This window comes from Harpegnathos saltator, unplaced genomic scaffold (assembly GCF_003227715.2).
Source record: "Harpegnathos saltator strain DR-91 unplaced genomic scaffold, Hsal_v8.6 scaffold433, whole genome shotgun sequence".
Classification (NCBI taxonomy): Eukaryota; Metazoa; Arthropoda; class Insecta; order Hymenoptera; family Formicidae; genus Harpegnathos; species Harpegnathos saltator.
The window spans coordinates 36,002-57,106 of record NW_020230243.1 but is presented as its reverse complement, the minus strand read 5'-3'; the positions used below and the strand labels follow the sequence as shown (position 1 = coordinate 57,106).

Genomic DNA, 21,105 nt, shown 5'->3' with positions numbered 1-21,105 from the left:
CAATGATAAACAACAAAGCTGCTTGTGATTTACATTCTATTGACGGGTGACGTTTGCATTTATAATATGAATCCTCATATTACACATCATATACTTCATATTATACTTCGTCATATGGTGGTCACGTTGGATAAATATACGAAAGACGTGTAAATAAGATCAGAGCGAGACGATTGTTGGTCATTAAAGTCTCGGTCGGTTTCAGCAACTTTACCCGCAGTATGCATGAGATTAAATTTAACGCATACTTTCCATCCATCAATGTGTCGGCTAACTACAACTTGTATACTGCGACTGCATTTCTCACGTCTCACTTTGTAAGAAGTGACTTGACAAATGTCAACGCTAGCATCATTATACAAGGTGAACATAACGAGCACTGGACAACGGCCTATAGATATTTCAACGTTTACTATGTCAACGTACTATTCGAAAGCATAATGGGGTGTTAAGACCACCTAGGAAATAATAAGCAAATCGCAGTTCCAAACAATCAGAAATATAAATTCCTATCTGCATGACAATTGGGAAGCTTCCCAAAACATGCATGTAATTCATTTATTCACATCTGATATTATCCAGACAACAGCGAATAAAATCTTGTAATATCCAATTAATGTATTGCTGACTGCCTAAAACGCTGAGTTGTCTGTATTTTACCGTTTTGACGAAACATCCATCACACTATATGACAAATATTAATCTTCAGAACAACCAATTATGCGCAACTTATTATTTCATATTAAGCGATCATTCACATGCATCGATTTACAAAAAGTTTCACTTCTGACGACGTTAAGTACGCATCAAACGATAAAAAATGTGAGCGTGACAAACGATTATAACAAACTTTGAATGATTGTAGATGGTATAAATAGTTTATTGTATTTTTATTTTGGTAGACTTTAATAAAAATACTTGGATTCATCGCAAATCTCTCGTTAGAGTTGTAACGTCGAATATCTCCCGTATTATCACTTCGCCTTCTATCACAATCAATCATCGAACAATCTTGAACATTCGGTGCACTTGTACCTTTGTCGTAGATAGCATTTATAAACCGTTATGCAAATAAGAATAAGCTTGGTTTTTTCTATGCAGCTTAGAACGTAATCGATGATCTAATGAGCAAACTCGTTTGTAAAATAAAACATCATTCTAACACCTCTATATTGCTGACATTTTTGTCATGCAAATATGGTACAAAATCATTTTGTATTTTAACAAAAAATAATAAGTTGTATACGTTAAAGAAAAAATTTGAAGTGTAGTATATTAATCCTTAATTAATTTAACATGAGAGTTGTATACGCGTATAAACATCGACAGGAAATATTTTATGCGATATCGGACAAATAACAGTGTGAGTCGAAGTTATTAAAAATCGGGAAAGATACATTTTCCATATTCAAATATTTTCTCGTTCAGTGCATTATCATCCCTCGTGAAAATCTATCTTTCCCGATGTAGACTCAAATCGATCTCTCCAATTGTTGACATTTCAAAAACTGAAATCATCAATTCAAGTCTCAAGATGCGATGCGTTAAGGTAAAACCTGATGTTATAATTTTAATCGACAAATTATTTCGTTCCAAATAATCGCCTCGGAGGAAGACAATCGGAGGAAGACAAAGGGAGACTTTTTGCAAGGATTTAGTGAAAACATTCGTCAAGTGTTTACACATTTACCGTTGTCTTCTCAATGTGTCTCCGCCCCAACGCTAAACAAAGAGACAACTCGTGATTTACATCATGTCGACACGTGATCGCTGTCTATAAGATACACTCTCGAAGCGTCGAACAGGTATGTTAACGAAAGTCGTGAGATCGAAAACATCGCGAGGTGGCTGGATTATCGTCGAAATCATACAGTTACACTATTGCCGATAAATCTGCACGTCGAAATTGCTCAGCATTTCGTTAAGCTCGAATTGAAGCAAGGACTTTTTCTCAGCCAACAATGCGTACCATCTTTGTGCTCCTAGTTATAACGAGTGGCTTGATCGTGAAGATGTCTGCCATCCAGCTAAAGAAGATATGTAAGTAACACTGTGATCGTTGAATAAAGTAATATTCTCCGACGAGTATAAGCACGTATAATACTCAGTTTTCTGCGACTTGTAACGGATACACGCGATCTAACATAGGATAAGTCCGGGATAGATGGACATAGTTTTTTAATTGAAAATAACACATCTCTATTAATGTAATAAATGGTCAACCACATATTAACACATTCAGTGGAGGATAATGTTTAAGGTACAAAAGAGTTCTTGTGAAAAAAATTTATGGGACGCCAATAATAACAAAATATTAAAAATATTCTGTGAGGGATAGATGGTCGTATGTCAAGGGATAGTTGGGCATACGTCATCTCGGTAACGAATTTTTAGGTTAACTACAATGTGCTTTTAGTTATTTAAGGCCAGGTCTAATGTCGCAATTCAAAATAAACCATATTTGCAAGGTATTATTTCGCCGTGTCAAACATTTTGGAACTTAATAGAAACATAAAACATTTATTTATTCATAACAACAGTGTTTTTGTATATCAGGAAGATACACATCTACTCCAACTCACAACTGACTGATCAACGCTGACGTCTAGCATATATTAACAAAATTATAATAATTGACCATCTATCCCCTATGCCTATCTATTCCGGATACACCTTATTCGTCGATCCGCGTCGATTTTTCTTCTCATGAGAACTGCGCGCTTTTCGGATCGAACGTAAGATTGACGACTTACGTCGCTTTGATATACGTACAAAAGAAAGATTGCAAGGATACTTTATTTTGTTATTAGTACCGAATCTCCACTTATGTCCAAAATTAAATCTCCAAGGATGTTTACCGCAAAGCCTGGAATCAATGAAGCCTTACTTAGTGAGAGGTGTTCCGAATTTGGAAATACCCTCTATTGAGCCATATCATAAGCAGTTTTACAAGATAATCTTTCAAAACAGGTTTATTCCAAAGTGCAAGTTTACAGATACATTTGTCAGAGGTATATCAAACTTCACGATAAAAGAAGTCAAGTAAGTAATTATTATCTAACAGATGGACACATCGGCGGGTCGTTCGGTATCGTTAAGCTAATAATTCACGTGTACGACAAATATTGTCAGATATTCAGAATTCCTATATTGTCCGAAGGGAGTGTTAAGGACTTTAAAAATGTGCAAAGCAATAATCAATTGATACATCCGGACAATATTCGCTGTACGACAAAAAAAGTAATAGTTACTTGGCCAGCTGAGAAGATTTACATAGTGAATCCGACCGCGGTTCGTGACTAGCTAAACTATCCTAAAATTGTTATTTTCAGAGTTGCTAACGAAAATTGTGATATTCAGTTCTCCGCGTACTTTCCATTCATCAACGTGACCACTAAGCTCGACGCATTTGTCTCGTTGCCGCATACATCTGCACTTATTAAATGTAACAGATTCAGATTAAGCAGCCATATTATGAACGTTACTGCTGAAATTATTATACATGGATCGAATTATACGGACCAAATAACCAGAAGAAAACATTTGTACGTGGAAAATGTTACCGTGGAATTCAAAAATAGGGGAGATATGATGATAACAAAAAAGCAAAGAGGTACATCCGGATATCAAAATAAAGAAGCAAATGAATATTTTCAAATGAAGTGGGACACATTGACTTCAGAATTAAAAATTCGTCTCGAATACCTCGCAGCTGAAATTATCCAGGATATCACGCATAGCATCTATTACAATTTCCCAATTTATATGTTAATGATTCGTTAAAATATTCTGTTCTTTTGATTTTATTGTCACGACAAGGAGACTAATTATTTTATAATGAATGTTACTCGCTAGCACCGCTAATCAGTTGCGCATTAGTTACTTATTATTTTGTTAGGAAAATTAGTATAGGCTGCTTTGGAAAATAGCTTTTTTTTCGATCGTGTTCTGCACACATCAAATACGCACGAGGTGCTCGCAGGTTTGTGGTTATGACAGAATTCGCATGATAGTACACATAGTGCACATAGTGTCTCTTTATTGTACTTTCATCCTATGTATAAAAGTATGATAAAAAACCTATGTTTTTCGTGTTTTTTTTGCGCAGCATTAGATTTCTCGTATACTATCACTTCAACTTTCATCATAACCGACCAAACTCGTGAGTTGTCGCCCGCAACCATGACCATTTCGCGTTACCGACCTTATCAGAAATAATGTGTGTAGATCTTTTTTAGATCAAAAGGTCCTAGATCTTACACAAACGACTGTTGACTTGGAATTGATACAATCAGGAGAATTTTTTCTCGAAGTATTTTACAACACTAGTCGATGGTTCAATAAAATAAATTATTTTTTGGCAGTCCAAAAATAAATTCTTTTATTGGAGCATCAGCTTTTTCTTAAACGGCGTCCAGAACAATTCTGTCGTAATTGTAAAATATATTCGGACATATTATTATCCGGAAAGTACGCATATGCTTGAGAATTCTTAGAAAGAAAAGAATATGTGCAATAGGCAAGATTTGTTTTCCTTGTAGAGGAAAAAAGTTCATGTTAATGCGTTTTGCAATATTTTTACCTTTATGAAAATATCGACACTTAAATTATATAAATTTATTTATAATTTCAACAAACGCAATAAAGAGTTATGCACGTCACAAATGAAATTCGAGGTAATATATTAATTATACGTAAACTTCTCTCTTCTCCTTTCTCCCTTTCTCGTTCTCTCTCTCTCTCTCTCTCTCTCTCTCTCTCTCTCTCTCTCATTCTCTCTCATTCTCTCTCTTTCTCTATTTCTTTATTTCTTTCTCTATTCAACAACATGAAGATTTAGCGGCAACGGATGAAATATCTAACATTTTCAGATGTTCTTCTTTCTCAATATATTCTCGCTGGATCTTTTCGAATATCTAGCAGAATTTTTCGATCTATTCCCTCTTCTTGAGGACGCGAATGACTGTCCCATTATCATTGCTGTAAAAATTAAAGACTGCGATTTATATATTCGCTTCGCAATCTATGTTCCTTCCAAGCAGTCGCTTTAGCTGAAATCATAGTATTTCGTGAGAACTTTCGGCGCGTGCTTATAGGTTCAGTATTATTCCCTCAAAAAGTGCATTGATACAATATTAAACCACGAGGCCGCTTGTAACTTACATCGTGTGTATACATGATCGTCGTGTTCGAAATGCGAATACTGCCTCGTCGGATAAATATATTAACAGGAGACGCAGAAATGAGAATGACGCGAGGTGGCCAATTGTGGAATTCGCACATTTGGGACATTATGCAGTAATAGTAAAATTCACGTGTCGAAATCACTCAATATTTCAACATGATATTAAGTTTGAATTCAACAGAGGATCATTCAGGATAGGACACAATGTGCGTTATTTTCCCGCTTGTTCTTTTAATGAGCATGATGACCGTGATGAGGTCTGACCATGATCCAGGGATCATGTGTAAAGAATCGTATAATCATCACGCAAAGCCGAAAGTTTTTTCGAACAGCTGATATTTGTATCTTCATTTTAATCTCGCGAGTAGAACTCTATTCTAAGAGAGATTCATGTAATCTGGTGTTGGCGAGTCGACTCACTGCCCTCCGACGAATCGCATGTTTTTCAAAACTGAAATGCGAGGAAGAAATTGCGAACGTAGTATATAATTTGTTTTTAGTACCACAATTGCACATTTGCAATCACAGCCAGGCCGATATAGGGAGATGTATAAAGCACATAGAATCGTTAAATCCTCACTTGATGAACGATGTTTTTCCTTTGGATATTTCGCTTTCGACCCGTATTATATATCGACTTATGATTATAGCATGTCGCGTGAATACAACAGCATCACGACGTTTTCGCATATAAAAATTTTCGATGCAGCGGACTTCGAAATGACGAGAATCGAGTAAGTAATTGCGATAGAGTAGATCGATATATGGCATACAAATATTCATTCTTGACACACGATCCAAGCGCAACGCGATCGTCTCAACCCGGAGTTTAGGGTCAATCACGTTTCACTAACATAGAGTTGATAGTTTTTTTGTACACCACAAACCCAAGTATATTATTTTGACACATATAAGCTTAAACTTTCTCTACTTGTTTCTTGTCTTAAATCAGGTCATTTAACATGTTTAAACGTGTAAAATGATGTCTAAATAAATACATGAATCGTATAAAGAAAGTTTCAGCCTATCACACGCATATGCATATTTAAATAACACATTCGGATTTACAAAGTCTACACTGTAAACTTGAATGTGTTATTTTGACACGTATAACCTAAATTGTTTTCCACGTTTCTCGTCGTCTTAAATTACATTGTTTAATTCATTTAGACATCGCTTAACACGTTTAAACGTATTAAATGATATGGTGTAAGACGCAAGAACGTTATGAAGTAAGTTTCAACCAATTACACACTTATGTGCGTCAAAATAACACTCTCGGATCTGCAGTGCAACGACACAAACCGACGTTCATGGTATCCACGAAAGAAACATTTTCTGCACTTATTTTCTATACTACATTTTGAAATCCATCTATTCTTGTGAAATTCTACCGAAATAATATACCGACATACCTCTTACAAGGGGAGGACGCATTGACCGGGAACGGAAACGGTTTGGAACGAAACTTACGAAGTTAATAGTACTTGACTACTAATAACTCATGGTAATAGCATACGACGCAATACCTCTTCGTTTTCGAGAAAAAATGGTCTAAAGAAAAGAGTCAACAAAGTGTACGAGTTAGTAAGAAGGATATTCAACGAAGCATCGTAGCGCAGCAGCGAAGGTAACGGACTGTCGAGGTGATGGCTGAGGTTCGATCCCCTGCTGCTGTATAGTTTGTTTCTATTCTGTAAGCATAAAAATGAAACAGAAAACATTAATAAGTAATAAAACTGCATTTCTTAAATATATTAGTGTTTGTTAAATATACTATTAATGATTTAAATTGCAAAAAAAACCCTAAATCTTATCTATAAAATATATAGTGTATGAGAAAATTTTTATATAATAATTGCAATGGAAATAGGAGTAAAAATATATATTTTCGCTGGAGGATTTTTCGATAATAATTCATTATTCTCGTAAATAGAATTCGCATATACGAGAGCATTAGTGAATTCACCTTTAAAATCTTCATTTTCAAAAGATCTTTCTTCTAGCAATTCTACACCAACTATTTTGCTTGTTGAAGGATTCTCTGACGTTGTTATGATATATGTAATTTAAATATGATCACCGAATTGCTCTGTATCACTAGTAAACGCACATTGCTGCTTGCTTTACTGACGACTGTTCCGATGCTCAAATCATTTCGTCATTCTTAACGATCGTTTAGAATGACACAAAGGAAGTTTTTGGAGGGGGATTGCCAGAAGAGATAAAGACACAACATAACTTCAACACAACACGACTTCAATACAACATAGAGAATTGTAACAGAAATAAATATTTTATATACACGATATACCAGATGGTAAGATTACGAAAAATTATCTCATACTAGTTTTACTCTTTGCGATCGGCTGATTTCGAAGAGATCGATAAACATGGATATCTGTAAGTTGATATAAACATTTGAATCTAGCATCGGGAGGATAGTTTTCTTTCATTATCGCTAGCCTCATTTGCCGTGCCGCACGCCAGGCGATCATGAATGCCAGCCTGGCGGCATCGACTTCTACGACGACTTACGAATGCCGCCACTGTGGCGGCATTGACCGCAAAGGGTTAGTAGCATTCCTATATATTTCATAACAATATTTTTATTCCTATTTCCATTGCAATTATAATATAAAAATTTTCTCATACGCTATATATTTTATACATAAGATTTACGGTCTTTTTGCAATTTAAATCATTAATAATATATTTAACAAACACTAATATATTTAAGAAACGCACTTTTATCATTTATTAATGTTTTCTGTTTCATTTTTATGCTTACAGAATAAAAAAGGACTATACAGCATGGATCGAACCTGAGCCGTCAGCTCGGCAGTCTGTTACCTTCGCTGCTCCGCTACGCCGTTTCGTTGAACATCCTCCTTACTAACTTGAACACTTTGTTGGCTCTTTTCTTTAGACCGTTTTTTCTCGAAAACGAAGAGGTATTGCGTCGTATGCTATTACCATGAGTTATTAGTAGCCAAGTACTATTAACTCCGTAAGTTTCGTTCCAAATCGTTTCTCGGTCGATGCGTCCTCCCCTTGTTAGATTTGAGATTTCGGATTTAAGAATGCAATTTTCTATTTCTCAAACACATTGATTCGCGTTTCTAGATTGCAGCATGTTAAGATAAGAAAAACAAAAAGTTACAATTTAATCTACCACATTAATTTATTCCAAATAATTACTTCGACGGATGATAAACGCGAAAAGCATTCGAATTTGCGAATGCTTTCGAAGCGTACTTACATATTCGGTATTATTCTCGGTAAAACTTCTATTTAGGGAAGGATACTGCAATGACATTAACCTTGACATATGGTGTCAAGGTCAATCATTCTGAGCAAAATGCAAAAGGCGTTGCTCGTTGTTTATTAAAACAATGTTATTAACAAAAAAAGTTTCATTAATCAAGAATACATTTAAGTATGGTAATCTTTACACATGTGTGGGCAGAGACGAGGCTTCGCATTCTTAGAAACACGTACTGTTTATAAATAAATGTTGTTGTTTATTGGCAAGTTATAAACAAAAGAAGTTTCATAAGTACGATGTAATTTTAATAAACAAAAAGTAAAAAAAGATACCAAGTACAAGCGCAACACGTTATTGTGTTATTTTTAAAAATTTCAAATTCAAATTATTTTTTTAAAGTATATATGTGTACTACATGGGCTGAAAAGTCTTTGGCTTAACAATGAAAAAACGATTTTTTTAATGAAAAAAGTGTTTTATTCCTCGACATAATCTCCATTTAGAGTAATGCACTTAGTGTAACGGTCCGCTAACATTTCGATGCCGGTCTTATAGTACTCGGTGTCAAGTCCCTCAAAATAGGCATTTGTTTCCAACTTGACCTCCTCATTCGAGTAAAATCTTTTATCAGCGAGCCACTACTTCAGTCGGGGAAAAAGGAAATAGTCGCTGGAGGCCAGGTCTGGAGAATACGGGGGATGCGGGACCAATTCATAGCGCAATTTCTTTAATTTATCGGTCACATCGCGAGCCGAGTGAGCTGAAGTATTATTTTGGTGAAACAAAATTTTTTTCTTTGCCAAATGTGGCCGTTTGTCCTTGACCTCGTCGTCCAATCGATCCAGTAATGTACAGTAATATTCTTTATTGATAGTTTTACCATGTTCAAGATAATCAATGAATATTATGTTATGCGCATCCCAAAAAATACTAGTCAAAACCTTGCCGGCTGATCGTTGTGTCTTCGGGCGCTTCGGACGGCTTTCACCAGACAATAACCACTCCGCTGACTGCCGAATGGACTCCGGTGTGTAGTGATGGATCCATGTTTCATCCATTGTGACAAATCGACGCAAAAACTCCTTCTTATTGCGGTTAAACAGGGCCAGATTTTGCTTTGAAAGTCGAACACGTTCCGCTTTTTGCTCAATTATCAAAAAACGCGGCACCCAACGCGCGCAAAGCTTTTTCATGTGTAAATATTCATGAATGATATGACCAACGCGTTCCTTTGAGATGCCTATGATGTTAGCTAGCTCACTCAATTTCATTTTGCGGTCATTCAACACGATTTCACTGATTTTCTGGATGTTTTCTGGAGTAACTGCCTCATTTGGCCTTCCTGAACGTAGTGCATCATTTGTGCTCGTACGGTTACGGCGAAACTCAGCAAACCAATATTTGATGGTTGAATTCGGTGGGGCAGATGTGCCGTAACATTTATCAAGCCATGCCTTTGCTTCAACCGTGTTTTTTCCCATCAGGAAGCAATGTTTAATCAAAACACGAAATTCACTTTTTTCCATAGTAAAGATAAATTCAGAGTTAACGTCACTTCGAAAGCTATAACTTGTACACGAGTCAACGAAATATCATGAAATTTTTACAGCATCTAAGTTAAGGTTGGTACTCTATAGGAAATATAAGGATTTTTAGTTTGTGGCGCCATCTATATGTCAGGCCAAGGACTTTTCAGCCCATGTACATAACATAAGTTTCTACAAGTAAAACTTATATAAAACTTACCTTTTTAAATAAAAAGATAAAATAAGGCGCTAAGTACAAGCGCAACATGTATTATGCTATTTTTAGAAATTTCAAATTCAAATTATTTTTTTAAGGTATGTATGTGTACATAACATAAGTTTTTACAAGTAAAACTTATATAACTATAATAAAACTCTACAACATTATTCTACTATACAAGAGAAGTGATATATTACAGTAGCGCCAACTGAGAAATAGTATACTTAATATTTTTAGAAATCTCAAATTCGAATTATTTCCTTTTTTTAAGATATATATTATAAACGTAACATAAGTTTTTACATAAGTAAAAATGATATCGTGTTATAAAAATTTAACACGTTTATTAATAGTGTCCAATATTTAAAAAAGATATCTTTTTAAAGGTATTATTATTCAAGAAAAACCTAACTACAAAAGATGTCAATAACATAAAGGAGGAGGGTCCCTAAGGCCTGTTTTCGGCACCCTTCAAAATTGGACCAAAATGGCTAGAATCACTTTCTTATATCCTTGGAAGTAATATTTAGTCAATTCCAGCCTAAACGGAAGTATTTAGAGTGTATACTTCAAATATATATGGTGTATCAGCGCGCCCGTATCAAGCATTTCGTTGGAAAACTAAGCGTTTCTGAGAAAAATGTTTCAGATAAAAGTTGTATGGTTTCATGGGGGCATAAGTTGATGTCATTGGTTTGACCTTGGATAGTCATTTGAAGGTCACGTGAATGTCGATTTCAATATTTTATATAGAACCCCCTATTTTTACATATCTTGTAGCTTATCTCGAGAGCTTTCCAAAACACTTATAACTAAGTCATTTTTCATTAAGTACTTTGCGAGTTATGAAGCTTCTTACAGATAGATTTGTAGAAACGTTACTTAAGGAGATCCGAGATTGAAATCATATTATTTATTCTTGTTGATTCTCCACGTTGATTCACACGTGAACAGTAAAATCGTAAACGTAATCTTCCTTTAAGAAGCCACGTAGAGTGGGGTGTTGGATTTACGTGAGTCCCCTTACCTGTCACTTTTTATCAATCTACGCTTAACAAAAACCCGAAGTTTAGCCAGGGAAGGTACAACAATAAGCGGCGACTTAGCTTTGCAGATAATGTATATATGTGTTATAGATGGTCTACTAAAAGGAATAGTTATTGTTTCGTTTGCAGGAACATCAATATTTTCTGCCATATTGAAAACGCCTAATTATAAATTACAATTCACTATAGAACAAATCTGAATAATTATGCAAGATTAAAAACTAAAGAAGAAGAAAAAATAAAGAAGAAAACTCAAAAATAACAAGATATCTTTTTGCGTAATAAGAAAATCTCGAGAAGCAGCTCTGACAAGAACTAGTTTTATTTTTATCGTAACCAGGTCCCTGGGTACGCGCATACACGCATTTTGTGTATCTCTGACATTAAGATGAGATCGGGTCCGATATAAGGCCATGGACATAAGCAGAACTTGTTCTACTGAATTAAAAGCTTAAGGGATCGTAGTTGCTCAAAAAGGTGCATACAGTTCTTAAAACAGTTCTTTTCAAAACTTCATATTTAGCTTTGCGGCAGAAAATACGTCAGTCATTTCTTTCAGAAGTATTCGTAATAAGTGTTTCTATGTGTTCTACGATAGTGTTTTGGAAACCTTTTTTTTTTTTTGGTTACGCAGGGGAAATCCCTCATGGATACCCCCTCCCCTTGGGGGGGAGGGGGTTATGTCGGACTCTTACCGACTAAAACCCCTGCGGGATGTCTACCTGTCGGACCGTGAGGAGGGGAGTCAGGGGAACTACTCCCGTATTCCCTCCCCAACCCCCCGGCCCCAGGGCTTCCTTCCGGGAGTCCCTCGCCACCTGTGTACCGCGCCCTGTTCCACGAAGGGAATCCCGGGCGCGGTCCCCGGCGGGGGTTACCCCCCGTCGGTTGGCCTTCTGGTGTCTCCTACTAAGGAGGGAGGGGACATCCACCAGCCCTCCTTACCCCCCTCTCTGCTAGTCAGGGAGGGGAGGATTTGTAGGGGAGCGGGCCCGGCCCCAACCGGGGCACCGCTCCCCCCTGTCTTTACCTATCCGGTCGCTTGGGGGGGAAGGCAGGGAAGGCGTCTCGCCGTCCCCCTACTCCCCCCTTGCGGCCGGTGTCGGGCTCGGGGCGGCCGAGGGAGCTCCTGTCCTTCGCGGGTCTGGGAGCCCTCCTCGGCTGGCGCTGCCCCGAGCCCGTTGCCGCTCCCGTCGTCCTCCTGGGGGCGTCTGCCGCCCGGGAGCTGCTCCCCGCAGCCCCGGTGCGGCCGACGTCCCCATTCGGCGGCCTCCTTCTGGGACATCACTGTCTCGCAGAAGAAGACCGCCGCTGACCACATCTTCTCGCTCCCGCACATGGCTTTGACCATGTGCGGGAGCGAGAGCCCCCCTCTTGGCACCCCACCGCCCCGCAAAGGACACGGCGCTCCCCGGCCCATGCTGGGCACGCGACCAGGGTGTGGTGCGCCGTGTCCTCCGGCGCGGGGCAGTGGTGGCATCGAATGGTGAGCTCCCTCCTTATCCGGCACAGGTACCGACCGAAGCACCCGTGCCCGGTCAGCACCTGCGCCAGACGGAAGGATAGTCCACGTCCCCTCCTGCCTGTCAATTCGGACAGGGGCGGACAGCCGCTGCCGTCGCTGGCCCGGGTCGCCGGGGGTCGGACAATAAGTCCTCTCACCTCTCCCGGGCCTCGGCTTGAAGCTTCAGACTCCTTAGTCGGCCCTGGCCGACTTTCTTCCCTCCCTGTGAAGCTCCTTTACCCTCCAGTAAAGGAGATCCCGCTCCTCGGCTAGGAGCTCCACAGGGGGGCGCCCGCCAGGGTGGTCGCCGCCATGTACGACACGATCCGGTACCCCCGAATCGCCCTGATGAGCACGGGCCTCAGGGCCTGCCGCAGTGCGCACTTGCCTCTGCGGCAGGCCCCCAGCTGTGGCGCCCAGATGGGCGCCCCGTACAGGGCGATCGAGAGCACCGCCGTGACGTACAGGCGGCGAGCCCTCCATCCTGGGCCCCCTTGGTTGCGCGTCAGGCTGGCCACCGCCAGACCTGCCTTGTGCACCCTGGGGGCCAGTTCCCCAAAGTGGGGTCCGAAGCTCCACCGGCTGTCCAGCGTCAGGCCGAGATATCTCATCGTCGGCCCGACGCGGACGTGGACTTCATCTACGAGTACCCGGGTCCCTGGCGGCACCCTCCGACCCCGGCCGTGAAAGAACACGGCCTGTGTCTTTTGGGGCACCTTGAGACCCAGGTCTCTAATGGTACTCACCACCGACACCAGTGCCGTCTCCGCTAGGAGGCGGGCTTCCCCCCAGCTCTCCCCCCCGGCTACGACTAACGTGTCGTCCGCATAGCAGACGACGTGGCAACCGGGGGGAAGCGGAGTGCGCAGCATCCGGTCGAACGCGATGTTCCATAGCAGGGGGCCGAGAACCGACCCCTGCGGAACACCGCGCTCCATAGCGCGCCGGCCTTGGACCCCGCCCTCCACCGGGAAGGCGAGGTCCCTGCCCCCGAAGCTGAAATTATTCGCCGGAGATAGGCGGACACCCCATGGTGTTCGAGGGCTCGCCCAATCTCCGGCCAGGGCAAGGTGTTGAAGGCATTCGTTATGTCCAACGAAACCGCCAACAACACCCCGCCCTCTTCCTCCACAACCGCCTGGGCCAGGTCCCGGAAGCATTGGATAGCATCCAACGTCGATCTTCCGGGCCTGAACCCGTATTGGCGGTCGTGGAGATCCGGCCCCTCCGAGGACAGATGCTGGACGAGGCGGTCTGCAACGATGCGCTCCAGCATCTTGCCCACCTCGTCCAGCAGGCATATCGGCCTGTAGGCCGACGCACTCCCGGGTGCTTTTCCCTCCTTGGGGAGGAGGACCAATTTGGCCCTCCTTGGGGAGGAGAACCAATTTGGCCCTCCTCCACTCTGGGGGGAATACCCCCTCCTTGAGGCACCCGCTAAATACCCTGCGCGTGGCTTCGGACAAGTTTCCCTCGCCGAGGGCAAGGGCCCAGGCTCGGCCAGGAATTCCGTCGGGGCCAGGGGCTTTCCCTTTGGCCCCGAGCCTTTTCCTGGCCGCGGTGAACTCCTCTGGACTCACCGCCAGACCCTCGTCCCAATCACCCTCCCCCAATGGGGGGGTCGGGATCATGGGAGGGCCCCCTTCTGCCCTCAGAAAGAGGGCGTCCAGGAACCCTTCGAGGGTCTGGCGGTCCAACGTCTCCGTTGGTGGGGGCGCCCATGGACGGATCTTTCCCATGACCCTTTTGTATGGGCGCCCCCACGGATCGTCGTCCAGGGAGCTCACCATCTGCTCCCAGGCCGCTCGCTTGGCCTCGACGATGGCGACCTTGAGGGCTTTCCTGGCTTGCAGGTAGCCCTCTCTTGTCCTCGCGGCATCCCCGCCTCGTCGCCGGGCCCGGTAATACAACCGTCTGGCTCGGACGGAGGAGTCCCGGAGTGTCTCCAGCTCCTCCGTCCACCAGTACATGGCCCGGCGCCGGCGGGGGTGGGATTGGGGCATCGCGACGTCGCATGCCGACGCCACGATGCCCACTATTTCCCCAGCCCCGTCCGCGGGACTGGGGTCCCACTCACCTGGCCCCATCTAGGTGCCAGGTGGCCGCAAGGACGGCCGCCCGAAACCTGTCCGAATCGAATCGATTAAGGGCCCATCTTTTGGGGAGGGGAAAGTTCCCCTCCCCTGGGCAGCGGGCCAGCACCTGTGTGGGTTTGGGGAGGCGGGGGCCCACGCTATATGTCTATGATCAGACAGCGATTCGCCCTCCGCCTCCACCCTCCATTCGTGGAACATCTCAGCGGCCGAGGGGGTGGACCAGGTCAAATCTATGACTGAACTCCCCCTTGGCCGCACACAGGTGGTGGTTGAGCCCCTGTTCATTAACAGGAGGCCCAGGCCCGCTGCCCAGCCGATCACGGACTCGCCCCGAGGGTCCCTTTGCCGGGGACTGCAATCCCACCCTTCCGAGTGGGCGTTGAAGTCCCCGGCAATCACGACAGGTCGGGGATGGCACCTACGTACCAATTCCCCGATCCTGTCGAGGACCCTCTTCACTGGGGCGAGCTCCCCGAGACCGGCTTTATTCCTGCGGTAGGGGAGATCACCCCCACCACAGTGATGGGCCCCCAATCGACCGCCACGTACGAGGACCCGTTCTCCCTAAAAGTACAGGGAGGGGTCCCCGCCGCAGGGTTCGTCACCATGGCTACCGAGCCGTCCGGGCTGCCGAACCAGTTCGGACTTGGTACCGGCACCCAGTACGGCTCGGCAACCACCCCAGCCCGGCGCCCAGCTCAGCCATTCTCTGCAAGCAGAGATCCTGAGCCCGGGCGCCGCGGCCGAGGTTGGCCTGTAGGGCCCGGAGTAGCGTGAAGGCTAAGCCTTTCACGCCTCCTCCGGGCTGCCTACTTCCACCTCCTCCTGCGAGACTCCGGGCGGCAACGCCGTTCCGGTCTCACAGGAGGAGGCTCTGGCCTCGGTGGCGCACTTCCAGTGCGGGCGTCTCCGCGGAGACATGGGGGGTCCCTACCTTTGTGGCCTCCTCCTCTCGGGGGTACGAGGGGGGACCAACCAGAAGGGGAGTCAGGGGCAGCGCTCCCTCCGACTCCCTTTTATCTACAGTCGTTGGGGGTGTGCCCGGGGGCTCCACCCTCCTTACCTTCGGGTCATCTTCGTCCCTGTGGGCCTCCTCCTTTTCCCCTCTTCTTTTCCTTCTCGGCAAAGGTGCCAGGTCCTCGATGGTCTCCGGTTCCCAATCCAGATCGATGAGATTGCCCGTGAGCACACCTTCCTCCTGGACTTCCACCTGTGAGGGGGTCGGAGCCCTTGTAGCTCCTTCTTCCCTCGGTGCAGGGGGGCCTTTCTCTTCCCCTCCTCGGGCTTAGTGGGATCCGGTTCTCCCCCGGCGGTGGGGGTTCGGGCTTCCCCCCCGCCAGTAGTCTCCTTCCCCTTATGCCTCTCTCCCTCTTTCTTCCTTCCCTCCCTTTTCCTCCCGGGAAGGGGTTTGCAGGCAGGCCCTCCGATCTTGTGACCAGAGGGCCTGCCCGCCTCTGCGCACACCAGGCAGCGCACCGCCGCGGTGCACTCCTTGGCGCGGTGGCCGGGGTTATCGCAGCGGTAACAAGTACCACTGCGGTCGACGGCGGTCATGCACCGCTCGCGCACGTGTCCCCGTTCCAAACAACGGAAACATATCGTCGCGCGAGCGGGCAGCGCCGTCACCCCGGCGCGGGTCCAGCCTACTGGAACCCGCTCCGCGGCGGCGACTTTAGCGGCCGCCGCCAGTGGACACCGCACCACCATCGCACCTATTCCTCGCTGGGAGATGCTCATCCCGCCAGAGGAAACTTCCTCCGGCGAGCATCCCCCAGCGAGGGCCACGGCGGCCGTCACCTCCTCGGCCCCAGTCGTCGCATCCAGGCCGGCTAATCGCAATGCAGCGAATTTCGGCGGTCTCTGGATGCGATAACCAGGGCCTTTCTCCGCCGCCAGCTTGCGGAGTTCCTCCGCAAGCCGGTCGGCTGATGCCCCGACGTTGAGGTCAGGCACCTCCACGAGCATTGCTCCATTCAGGGCCTGGCGGACCCTCAGGGAAGATTTAATCCCCAGGTCCGCCGGCCTGATTCGGTGCCTGGCCTCAATCATAAATTCCTCATATTTACCATCGGGGCACGTGATGGTGACGGCCGCCGAACGCGGCGGCTTTGGTCTGCCTGTCGCCATTGCCGGTTTCCCCCTCCCAGGCTCCTTTTGTTTAGGTGGGGGGGGGCGGCAGGGGAGGAGGAGGTTGTCCCATCCTTCCCCCCCGTCTCGCCTTCCTTCCCACCACTTGGGACCACGCGGGCTCAGATGTCCCCTCTGGCTCCTGCTGGGGTTTGGTTGGCCGTCGGATCGCTTCTAAGAGCTCCCTAGCCGGTGTTCCCTTCCCGCTCTCCCGGGCCCTTTTCTCTTCCTCCTTCATTTTCTTGTTCCTCTCCTTTTTCCTCTTTTTCTGCCTCTTCCGTCTCTCCTTTCTTCTTCCCTCCTTGGATCTCTCCGGGTCCGCCGTTGTCCGTGGTGCCCGGGTGTCCACTTGGGTCGTGGCCGTTGCCGGAGCCGTTGCCACCGCCACAGCCGCCCGGCCCCCTCCACTCGCCGCCATTAGGGAGTCGAGTTCCGCCCTCATTCGGCGGAGCTCCTCCCCGTGGCCGCAAGTATGAGCCGAGACGGCCATGGCGGCATCCAGCTCCTCCTCAGCTTTGCTTGGCCTCCACGTAGGTGGAGGGGGGTGCTCGGGAGGGTTATCGTCATACGACGGGATCTCCACGAGCATCCCCACTTCCACATCCTTCCCCTTCGAAGGAGGGGGAGGGGGGGAAGGGTTGGTTTCCCTCCTCCTCTTCTTTTTCTTCCTCCTCCTATCCTCCTTCCTTGTCCTCTCTTCCTCCTCCTCTGCCGACGTGCTTGTTGACGTCGTTGATCCCCCCGCTGCCTCCGCGTACGTCAACTTCCTTCCCCTGGAGAGCAATGAGGGAAGAAGGGCGGGGGCCGAGGAGGTGGAGGCCTTCATGGCCTCCAACTCCTCGCCCAACCTCCTATTCTCCACGCGCAACTTCTTCAGCTCCATCCGGAGCTCTTCTGCCTCCAGCGTGTTGCTAAGATTCTGTGTTTTGGAAAGCTCTCGAGATAAGCTACAAGATATGTAAAAATAGGGGGTTCTACATAAAATATTGAAATCGAATTTGTTTATTTTCATAACTTTACCATCTTCTGGTGAAAATAATGCGAAATGAATGATAAGTATTTGTCTTGCCAATATTACTTCACTTTTAAATAACATGTCATTTCCAGTACAATTTTTATATGATTCCTTGTACGAGTCATACCAGTGCGGAAAAGTAATTTTTAATAAATCGTTAAGATCTTAACTCTTTTTCTGTAAATTAACGATAGGAATTGATATAAAAATATTACTCGATGTAACTATATTTGTATAATCACAACTTTTGCATCTTGTAATGGAAGTCACTTGATGCTCGACTAAACTCTTTATATATTCACATTTGTCACACAGTGCTTGAAGAAATTCCGATGCATCATATTTTACAATATTCAACAAGTTTTGTCCTATATATTGTCGTATTCCATATGTATTTAAGTCATGCATTCCATTTTCATATCGATAGTAATACAGCTAAAATACAGCATTAATTTTATCACAATTAAATATTTGTTTTCTCCAGACGCTGAAATGCAAAAAACATTGCAATATTGAATTTGCGTAGGATGCAACTTTATCTGTATTTTGGAAACCTCGTATAACTCAAGCAGCATTTTTACGAACATTGACAACAAATAACATAAGGTTCTTGTACGAAAGCAATTACTTTTGATAACGTCCATGGACTATCATTTACTTTACGAATTTTTTGTTTTGGAACAGAAATCATTTCTGCCTCAGGCTTATATGGTATATTTGTTTTAACCTGTTATATTCAATAATTGCTTCTTCACTAGATTTTACACGTGAAGGAACGTAATTAATTAAATCCTTTTAATGATGTTAGTCGTGACAGTGCTACGTAAATTTGACCAGGACTAAATACAGAATTACCTATATCCATAATAGCATTCTGCAAACTTAATTCCTGGTTTTTATGAATGGTGATTCCATAACTCAAACACAATGGAAATTGTTTCCTAACAACATACACTTTTTCCATTACTTGAAATTTGACACTAACTCTCTCAATTAAAAATTCTTTACCTGACGGCAAAAGAAGGTTTATTTTTTCTATTTGCTCTGTTGATATATTCTTAACAACGGAAATCATTTTACCTATTGTACCGTTTACCAGACCTAAGTTAATATCAATACTACATCTTATCATAACTTTCGCCCCAATTTTAATAATAATTTCTTTCGAGAGTCCGGCTGTTCTAGAATTATCGTCTTCATGTTTTGATAGTATATTAACAACTTTCTTTTCTACAAAATGACTACAATCCATTTTATCCTCTGCAACTAATATTATTTCTTTGGCATCAAGTCGTTTTAGCATTGTCGCATTAAGAATATCACATATATGACAAGTAGGCAGTAGACAAACGGTATCCGATGGCAAATCAGTAATAAATCAGTTACATAATTCGTTCAGTCTAGATTTCATATTAATACTTTCAAACTTCATTTTTTTCCTTTCAAGCATCTCACAATTAGATTGAGTTACTAAACCAATCCGAATTCTCGATAATATCTCACAATATAAGTTATCTTCTTGCTGTCGCATATTAATTGTCAATTCATCATAATCAAACAATGTCCACAAGTTAGTAGCTTCTAAAGAACCAAGATATTTATTAACTTTTTCTTTTGATAATTGCACAAAAGTAGGATTACCGTTTACAGGAGGTAACTGCAGCAAATAGAAGAATATGTCTCCAAATAGAAGAATATATTTTCGACCAACCGTCATTAGAATCAAGAGTTTCAAATATTTGAGACAATCGAAAATGTATGTACATAAAAGTCAAATTAGATATCATTGACACTTCGTCAATTATAATAAGAATAACATCTTTGAGTTCTGTTCGTAAAACTTGTAAAATGGGACCAGATAACGGTTTATATTTTGAAGTAAATCCGTGTTCAACGGGCAATTGAAATAGTCCATGAACTGTTAAACAGTCTATATTAAACGCTGCAATACTAGTAGGAGTTGCTGTAGCTGTATCTTTGTTGAAATTTTTCTTTATCCAGCATTTAATAGTTCTTATTAAGAAACTTTTTCAGTACCTCCTTCTCCGCTAACATACAATCGTAATAATGTAGATTCATCCGATCTCATAGTGCTAATAATTTTATCCAATACTCTTTCTTGATCTATATTTAATTTCGCTATCATATCAGACACATCGAAGTCTTTATCTATTTCACCAAGATCTTTAAAATCTTGCATTGCTTCACCAGCTTCTATGTTTTGAATACCTATTGGATTTTCTGGATCATCTTGAGATATATCTTGCTTTCGTAATTCATCGTCCAAATATTTCTGAACTAATTGTTCTGCAGCTTCAAACGCTTTTTGCGATTCTTCTATTTTTTCATGATATTTTAATGCTTCTACGAGATGCAATTTTAATACTTTGTGGAAGGATTCTGTATAAGTATCACATCCATTTCTAAGTTCATCTAAGTTTCTCCATGGCTTAAACATGAGTAATAATGTAAAGAAATAATTTTCCTGTTGTATATTTACATTATATCTATAATGATTAATGAGATGCGCACGTTGACGCCGTTTCAGATGACCATTAGCTATTCTGTAATATTCGACACACTCATTTTTCGGTTTAATCTTTGTGATTTCATACCACCATGCAAACTCATAAAGAGACACATTTTCTAATTCTTTCGGTCTAGATGGATAATAATTGTCTATCAATGACGGATAAAATATGTCCGTAGATTCCTTTCCCATTTGTTCAATCTCTTTGCGACTTTTTAATTTTTTGTATCGTATTTGATTACAGTCTAACCATCTAATATTTCGGTCAGTTCCATATAGAGGAATACCTAATAATGTATCAGCAGCTTCGAGAGCTCCACATTCCCTGTTATGCATAAATCGAAAACCAATATTCCAAAGATAACTTACCAATGATTGGCTTTGATTATTCTTGCTATCGATAGATTCACATTTTCCAGCTTTATTCATATATTTAATAATGTACCATGTAAACAATGTTGATTTCTCATCAATAAATTGTATATCCATATTTCCTTCCCAAGCAGTAAGAAGAACAGGATTATAATCGTTTATATTAACTTCATTTCCTTTTCGAGGAAGATCATACAGCCTACTTCTATGTTTTAA

At 43.1% G+C, this 21,105-nt stretch overlaps 1 protein-coding gene across 1 annotated transcript; it reads left to right on the top strand.

The window, feature by feature from the left end:
• Nucleotides 1–1,790: 1,790 nt before the first annotated feature.
• On the top strand, nt 1,791–4,670 carry LOC105181578 (uncharacterized). Its single transcript, XM_025301606.1, has 3 exons — nt 1,791–2,040; nt 2,811–3,042; nt 3,333–4,670. The coding sequence occupies exons 1-3, from the start codon at nt 1,962–1,964 to the stop codon at nt 3,781–3,783; spliced, it is 762 nt and encodes a 253-aa protein (XP_025157391.1). The 5' UTR covers nt 1,791–1,961; the 3' UTR covers nt 3,784–4,670.
• Nucleotides 4,671–21,105: the final 16,435 nt, after the last annotated feature.